Here is a 9421-nt window from a genome sequence, read left to right on the forward strand (position 1 = left end):
CACTCAAAATATAGTGAAGAGTAATCTTAAGAACAAGCATACAAAAATAAGGGACAAGTTTAAAAATTTGCACATTTTGTTTCTTTAGTTTCTATAGAAATCAATAGTAACAACATAATACTTTTACGACTGCCTTAAAAAATCGCAAATATAAAATGTATAGTGTGTTTCTCTTTAAAAATTGATATAGTTGCAAATATCATGGGAGTTTTAGAGTAGAAATAGTTTTTTATCGACATTGTCAATCTTTCGAAAACCTGCATGTATTGTGGTAATGATATTTGATCCATACCATGTTTAAACTTGGTCTGATTCTACTTTACCACACGCCTTTTCTATCTCACTTGCTCTTTTCTATATAAAATTATCATGGAATTATGAGGTAGAAGTAGATATAACAATAATTTGTTGGAATTGTAAAGCATGATATATATTTTAAAAATTGTAATTTTTTAGAAATTAAAAAAAACAACCAAAAACCATAGTATTAAGAGAGCATTATATTTCTGTTTCCTAATCAAAGAGTTTACTTACAGGCTGCTGATGGGTTCGTTGATTTTGTTGTTACTGGTGGGTTCGTTGGCTTTGTTGTAACTGGTGGGTTTGTTGGCTTTGTTGTAACTGGTGGGTTTGTTGGCTTTGTTGTTACTGGTGGGTCTGTTGACTTTGTTGTTACTGGTGTTACTGGTGGGTCTGTTGACTTTGTTTTTACTGGTGTTACTGGTGGGTCTGTTGACTTTGTTTTTACTGGTGTTACTGGTGGGTCTGTTGACTTTGTTGTTACTGGTGTTACTGGTGTTACTGGTGGGTCTGTTGACTTTGTTGTTACTGGTGTTACTGGTGGGTCTGTTGACTTGGTTGTTACTGGTGTTACTGGTGGGTCTGTTGACTTTGTTGTTACTGGTGTTACTGGTGGGTCTGTTGACTTGGTTGTTACTGGTGTTACTGGTGGGTCTGTTGACTTTGTTGTTACTGGTGTTACTGGTGGGTCTGTTGACTTGGTTGTTACTGGTGTTACTGGTGGGTCTGTTGACTTGGTTGTTACTGGTGTTACTGGTGGGTCTGTTGACTTTGTTGTTACTGGTGTTACTGGTGAGTCTGTTGACTTTGTTGTTACTGGTGTTACTGGTGGGTCTGTTGACTTGGTTGTTACTGGTGTTACTGGTGAGTCTGTTGACTTTGTTGTTACTGGTGTTACTGGTGAGTCTGTTGACTTTGTTGTTACTGGTGTTACTGGTGAGTCTGTTGACTTTGTTGTTACTGGTGGGTCTGTTGACTTTGTTGTTACTGGTGTTACTGGTGGGTCTGTTGACTTGGTTGTTACTGGTGTTACTGGTGAGCCTGTTGACTTTGTTGTAACTGGTGTTACTGGTGAGTCTGTTGACTTTGTTGTTACTGGTGTTACTGGTGAGTCTGTTGACTTTGTTGTTACTGGTGTTACTGGTGAGTCTGTTGACTTTGTTGTTACTGGTGTTACTGGTGAGTCTGTTGACTTTGTTGTTACTGGTGTTACTGGTGAGTCTGTTGACTTTGTTGTTTCTGTTAATCCTGATGGTGCAAAAAAAAATTTCATTTCTCAATTTTTTGTTATCCAATCCATCTGTGACCCGTTTCACAACACATACTTTTATTTTTTATCGAAATAGATTACATGCACATTAGATTAAAGTTGAACAGAAATACCTGCATACACATATCGTTAAAGCCTTTTCACTTCACTCCTCAACTGAAAATTTTATAGCATATATGGTGTAGACTTTTTTTAATTATCTGGTCTTACGCGCAGATGTGTAGCAGGTATTGTTGTAGCTAGTGCAGCGATGATAATCAAATTATCCATGCCCAACAATCACCGATATCTTATAAGTAGTTTGATAAAAACAGGAATAAATAATCATTTACAGAATGACTGGATGATTTGTCATATCCCTCCACGATATAAGCTTTGCTGTAACGAAAGACATTTAAAGTGTTTTCTTTGCTGTGAAGAGAAGTGTTGTTTACTTCTTTTTGTTTGGGAGGGGTAGAAGTGACCGGGAATGGGTTAAGGTATATATGTCAATGCTAAATCATCCATGAGAATGCTGTTACATTTAGAGACTTTTGCCTTGTATCTTCCCTTCCTTTATCAGCCAAGATACATTCATTTGCGATGTTTCCCTTTTAAAAGACAAATATCTCATTCTTATAATTATCAACCATTACAAAAAAAAAACAGCGCGTTATATCAAACTTATCTTAAAAGTTCCACAGCCACTATTTTAAATTTAGGATTAAACATATTTGAATATGTTAACAAAAACTGTTTATAATGGACGAGCTAGACAAATAAAATGCATAGGATCATTTATAAAGAATCACAGAAATTATAGCAGTGACCATTGTTTTCCATTGTTTATGCTGTCATATCCAAATATATATATTTAAACAAGTCAGAAACAAGTGCATGTAGAATGAACACAAAAGATACTGTGATCTCTCAAATTAGGAGAATACCGTGTTTAAAGTATGTACTCTTGTATACATGTGAAAGTAAAATATTATACAACATTTCAGTACATGCAGATAGACACCATACAATTACCACTCCATGCACACATTTTAAGTGAGCTTTTCTGATCACTTTTTTTCCGGCGTCCGTCTGTTTGTCCGTCCGTGTGTAAACTTTTTACATTTTCGACTTCTTCTCCAGAACCATTGAACCAATTTTAACCAAACTTGGCACAACGCATCCTTAGGTGAAGGGGATTCAAGTTTTGTTTAAAAAATGTCAACGCCCTCTTTTAAAGGGAGATAATTAAGATTTTTTACATAGGACTATATAGAGACATTTTTTAAAAAGCTTCTTCTCAAGAACCAATTGGCCAGAAAAACTGTAACTTATGTGGAGGCATCCTCAGATACTGTAGATTGATGTTTGTTCAAACTATAATCCCTTGGGGTATGGCGGGACCACAATGGGAGGAGGTCAATTTTTTTACATAGGGATATATAGAGAAAAATATTAAAAATCTTCTCAAAAACCAATCGGCTAGTAAAGCGATAACATATGTGAAAGCATCCCCAGGTAGTGTAGAAACACACACACTTTTTTTTATTTGAAAAGATCATAAGCCAGACCATAATAATGCTGCTAAACCTTTTATTATTGAACGTTTAGTCATAGATCAGGTATTGTAATGGAGAAAACGTCTGTATGGCTTGCTTACTATCTACGTGTATTGATATAATTGTATGCTTACAGAGGTTGGGATTGAACATGGTTTTACCTGTGAGAACAGTGGCAATCAGAGAACAGTTAAAAGCTCGAATGTAAACTCATTCAGCCAGTTCCGAATGTAGAACCATTTTAACAGCTTTGACTTTGGGTAGTTGTGTCAAACAGCAATGTGACGTAGGCCTGTCTATTTCATTAAGGAAGGAGTCTTCTCGTTATCAAACATACTTCTTATAATAAGAAATTCATGAAAATTTGACACAGTAAAACAGATCATATAACCAAATGATTCTATTAGTTTAATCAAATTTGACCCCCCAGTTTAAGCATTAAGGTCAGGTCAAGGTCAATACCCTTTTCCTCAACTTGAAGGATGATGAAAATAAAAGTAGTTATTTTCAGTTATGTAGACATCTGTTTAAGAAATGAAGACTCTATTCTTCAATAAAATACTAGAATATGAGAATGTTTATCAGATTATACTAATGAATGGGAATAAATATTAAAACTAAAATTGATATTTTGCTTAGCTCGCATTTCCTCTAATTTTCTTAAATTTTGATGATATTTTGATTAATCTTTTATGCTTCCAATATTAATATATTTCTTATTTTTACGTATTATGAATACGTTATATAAAGATATAAATTGACACAAAAGCTTATATAATGACGATCTAATAAGAGAGAAAAAACTGTGTCAATGATTTTTTCCACACAAGTCAATGTACAGAATAGGCGCTTTAAAAAACTTATAAAAATGTAATTTGATAGGCTGATCATATTTTAAAACCAAATTCTGAAACCCAAGTATCACATTATTTGTTCACATAAGTTAAAAAATCAAACGTCAATGTTATCATTTAAAAAATGCTAAAACAGACTCATTAATGTACAGCAATTCTGAATTGCGAACATGTGATATTTTCCTACGCCGATATTCCGCCAAAAATATAGTCCTTGTTAGATTCTAAACATTGATTACTATTTCTTAGCCAAGTTGTATGATAGTAAAAAAGGAAAGAATAATATACTATTTTAATTTCCTTTCATCCTGATTTAATGAACAATTAATTAATTTTACGTTCGACAAGTCAAAAACCAGAAAAAATTCCTTCCTTAATACTTAAGTTGAGTTCAAATGTCAAGTTTACTTTTTGTTGAAGATTAAAATCTTGCTTTGCCATGAAATATATCTCTTTTTCACAGATAACCCCTTGTCTTCTTTAAAAGCTGATACTAAAAGTGCATTATTATATTTGGTATTTGATTCCGTATTTCCTAGTCAATTTAGTATTTAAACTTGTTTTAATAACATAATTTGTAAAATAGATAAGAATCTTGTTCAGCATTGCCCGCTAAATTTGATGCTTTTATATGTACACCTAGAATTGTTTTGAAAATATGATTTTGGTTTTTTTTTTCAAATGGATTCTTTGTCCAATTTATAGTCTGTGATCCATATTTCAGATCCATATGTTATAAATGGTACAATCATTGAATAGTATGGTTAGGTAACACTTGAACTAAATGGTTTTTATTTCCAGGTATACTTGACTTTAATGCATAATATGCCTTTTAAGCTCGTTCTGAAAGTTGTTCAGAAGCAAATTTAAACTTTCCATTTGATGTAAACACTAGTCCTAAATATTTATATTGCTCTGTTATAGGTACAGTATTATGCTTTTAATAACAAAAGGCCCATGGGCCACAAAGCTCACCTGAGGAACAATGGGTATGATAAATTCAGCTTAATGGAGTCATAATACAATTTATCTGGACAATGTACAATAATTCATGTAGATCCTTTATAAATAAAACCCATTTTCCCCCTGGATATTCTTAAGTTTAAAATCATTAGTCCCATTTCTAACAGGATGATTTTCACATGTGATATCACATGTTGAGTATTGCAGTTGAAAGCCTTCCGTCTTATGGATCCACTTGAGGGTCAGTTCAAACTTAGTAAGCACCAAGTACAGTAGTTCTTTCACAAGCGGTTTTATTAAAGTGTGATCGTATAGTCAAAGTTACAACAATTAAAAGCAGCCTAAATCAAAGAATCTGCTCAAACTCTTTTTACATGGGTATATATAACATTTTACTTATGATGGACAGTTCTGACTAATTCGGCCCATCTACGACGATCATGAGTGAACATTTAGTGTTCAAATTTCAGATTAATATTTTATTTTTTAAAAAAGTAACAAAACTGTCAAAACTGCCTACCAAAGAGTACGGATGCAGGATTTGAGTCTCGAGTCTTGAGTCTCGGAGTCTCCAACCTAGGTATGAGGCATCACTTACTCATAATACGTTCATTCATACATGGCATAAAAGGTTACAAAGGTTAATATATAGATACAATACATGACTCAATATAGAGTACCAGAGCTATCGTTGCAGACACAGGATCGCCAAATATGACACTTGTTTATAAGCTCTCAATTTGGGTATTATTATGCCTGTATTATTCACCTGGTTTCATAACATCATTTAGGAATACTTCGCAGTGCTACAAGATTCACAGGGTTCATTCTGTTAGTTATCATTACCACCATTCAGTGCGCATTACCTAGGTATACATAAGCATCATAGTGACCAATATGTAATACTAGCAATTCAAGGTCATAGCATGGCCTTTACACAGTTTTCAAAAAGATCCTTAACAATTGTTTATATATGGGATATAAACCTACATCAAACTCTGAACCTTCTAGTGAGGCCGAAGAATTGTCCTGGGGCCAAAGTCATAACAATTATAAAGAATCATCTGGCTGATTAGTTTCTGAGAAGAAGATTTTTAAAGATTCACTCTACATATTTCTATGTAAAACCCATTGTGGCCCCACCCTACCCCAGGGGTCATGAATTTCAGAACTTTGAATCTACACTATCTGAGGATGCTTCCACACAAGTTTAACTATTCCTGGCTCATGAGTTTATGAGAAGAAGATTTATATTCCTATGTATAACTTCGACCCACCCACCCCCCCCCCCCCCCCATTGTGGCCACTCCCTTTCTGAGGAGAAGATTTTTAAAGATTAACTCAATATATTCCTATGTAAAACTTCGACCCCCCCCCCCATTGTGCCCCCATCCTACCTCCAGGGGTCATGATTTTCACAACTTTGAATCTACACTACCTGAGAATGCTTCAACACAAGTTTCATCTTTCCTGGCTGATTAGTTTCTGAGACGAAGATTTTTAAAGATTTACCCTATACACACTGTATATTCCTATGGAAAACATCGATCCTCCAATGTGGCGCAACATTCCCCCCAGGGGTCATGATTTTCACAACTTTGAATCTACACTACCTGAGAATGCTTCCACACAAGTTTCAGCTTTCCTGGCCTTGAAAAAGGGCATAACTCTTAATTTTCACAGCTTTGAATTCCCTTTGCCTTAGGATGATTTGTGTCAAGTTTGGTTGACCTAGTAGTTCTTGAGAAGATGTTAAAAATGTGAAAAGTTTACCGCAGACAGACGGACAGAACAGACGGACGACAGACAAAATGTGGTCAGAAAAGCTTACTTGAGATTTCATCTCAGGTGAGCTTAAAACCATACATATTTTTTACCACTGTTGTTTTTCTGGAGAAAATCATTGCATTGGTTTTATCCATATTTACTTGTAACTGCCAAACAGTTTTTACAAAACATTTAGACAAATTTGGAGCCCAGATGGGGATTCAGAAATTAAAACTAAGTCGTCAGCAAAAACATGTAATTAACAGGCATTGAATCTTAATATGCTGGTAAAGTATCTGAATATGAAAGATTTCTAAAAAGTCCTCATATAAATTAAACAGTGTTAGACCTAAACTGTCTCTTTGTTTTATTTGTGATAAAAATATTCTTTTAAATACTGCACTAATAATTATCCAACATAATTTTAAATGAATAGTTTTTTTGTCTTGCAGTTGCCTTTTCTATAATACATAATGAAGAATTGTAAATAAGGATATCGAATTGCAAAATTAATATTTTCTAAAGGTAAGGATTGTCAAGCATTCATTTTCAGTTATTTGAATTTGAAAATTATATATTGGACAATATAAAGGCTTGGGATAAAATGCTGACGATGGACCCGCCACTTTGGAGGGTCCAGAGTGAAGGGGTGGAGCTCGGTGTGTCAATCTTAATTCAGTGTTTGTTTGATCTGTTATTTTAATTCATTCTGGAGGGGATCTTTTTTGTTTTTGTTTGTTTGCTTTTTTTTGGGGGGGGGGGGGGGGCTATGAAATTGGGTCCTACTTCCTGAGTCACATGTATCACTATGTTTATCGAATTAGGAGAGAGAGAGAGAGAGAGAGAGAGAGAGAGAGAGATTGTCAATCTTTAGTAAATGATATGTATATATGTATAATATAATTACACACCAAAAGAGCCTAGCTTTAAGTACTTCAGTACTTTGAATTTTGTAGTTTTGCGCCATTAATTATTCATTCGTGTATCTAATGGGTACTCTGCCTGTCTGTAAACAATTAGCAAATAATGGGGCATGTTGGGTATGTAACCTTGCTTACCTTTTCTTTCATTAATAGTGAGATATATAAGATTTTTTTTTTAAAAAGTTAGGTCCACTTCAGCTTATTTTCAAATTCCCGATTTCCCATGATTTCTCGTGTTTTATTGGCATGGATTTAAAAAAAAACCTGAAATGTGTTGAAGCAACCCTTCAGATCAGTACAATATTGTTTAGCTCGGGTTTTTACCCCATAATATACATGTGATAATGTAAAGCTAACGCTAAACTACAGATTCTGGAAAGTTATAAAAGCAGAAAAATTTCCACTTTTAAGACAATATATTTGCAATATTATTGAGAGTCCAATGACAGATTTTTGAGATATTGCAAAGATGAATGCCCTTTTTAACAAGAAACAGATTTAGTGAAATTAAAGTGCCACTTTCTCACTTTTAGGCATTTTAAAAAATGTATATCTTTACAAATTTACAAAAAGTTGGAAACATGCCAGATTCGTGATCTATCTGCACTTAACAGAAAGACTATTTGGGAATCCTCACAAAAGGATTTACACTAGTGTATCTTGTTACTCTAAATGACTTTTTGAATTTATATTTAAACTTAACTCAGAATTCTTAATAAGAATTTGGTGAATTATGCACAATTTTATTCTTAAAAGGGTCAAAATATTATTTTTAGAAACAGAGCTCCAGAACCTAGTTTAGACTGACCACATCAACATTTTTTTTGGTGGCAAATTAATTCATATATATGCATACTGTTACACACAAAATATGAAGTTGATCAAAGAACCTTGCTCCCACAACCTTTTGCATGGTATTTTGTAGACATGCTCTTAAGACTAAAATTCATTAAAATGCGACATAACAAAAATCAAAATATTTTTTTTAATTGTAAAGGTTTTCGATAACCATTTTGGGTCACCTCTAGTCTGAAAATTCTGCACCATGTATTAATTCTACTGGTATATTTATATTTTACAATGCCAAATATACTATTTAGAACATTAAATGTATGTCTATTTGTATGCAAAGTAATAGAAAGATGGTAGTGCTATTATTTTTTTTATTTGCATTATATAAGGAATAAGGAATCACTCTTTGAGTATTATGAGGTGATAAGTTTGGTCAGGGCGTGATCAAATCCAAAAAAGCCCGAAGGGTTTTTTAATAGATTTGATCACGCCCCGACCGATATTATCACCTTATAATATTCAAAGAATGATTCCTTATTACTTATATTTATATATAATTATATTATCACAGGCAAAGACACTGGAAAATTAAATATAATTTGATAACTCCAAAATTTTACATTATCTGCTGTTGTGTTCATTACAAAATCCATAATTTTAAAGACGAAATCATTAATCAAACCACAAATAAGAGAGAAAAAAGATTCGGAACTCAGGGACTGAACCCGGGTCGCCTGGGCACAAGTCCACTACTCTAACGACTGAGCTACGCGGACTCTCGCTTCTTGACTTTGGAGTCCAAAATCTCAAGAATGCGTGGATCGATTTTAAAACAAATTTCATATTCAGAAGTTTTGAGAACGTCTCTATCGAATGAAAAATAAAAAAAATTCAAATCCAAAAAATTGAAAAATTAAGGTTTTTTATTTCCTTCCTGTGACGACCGGAAGTGACGGCGGACTGTTCACTCTCTACCTTCTCTGAAAATTTGAAAGTCTTATCTTAAATACTTTT

General features: G+C 33.7%; 1 protein-coding gene across 1 annotated transcript; it reads right to left on the minus strand.

Moving 5' to 3' along the window:
* Positions 1 to 530: 530 nt before the first annotated feature.
* LOC128155542 (GATA zinc finger domain-containing protein 14-like) lies at positions 531 to 5777 on the minus strand. Its single transcript, XM_052817306.1, has 3 exons — positions 5772 to 5777; positions 5446 to 5501; positions 531 to 1548 (listed from the first exon to the last, which is right to left on the minus strand). The coding sequence occupies exons 1-3, from the start codon at positions 5775 to 5777 to the stop codon at positions 531 to 533; spliced, it is 1080 nt and encodes a 359-aa protein (XP_052673266.1).
* Between the last annotated feature and the right edge of the window lie 3644 nt (positions 5778 to 9421).

The sequence above is a fragment of the Crassostrea angulata genome, chromosome 7, assembly GCF_025612915.1.
Source record: "Crassostrea angulata isolate pt1a10 chromosome 7, ASM2561291v2, whole genome shotgun sequence".
Lineage (NCBI taxonomy): Eukaryota > Metazoa > Mollusca > Bivalvia > Ostreida > Ostreidae > Magallana > Magallana angulata.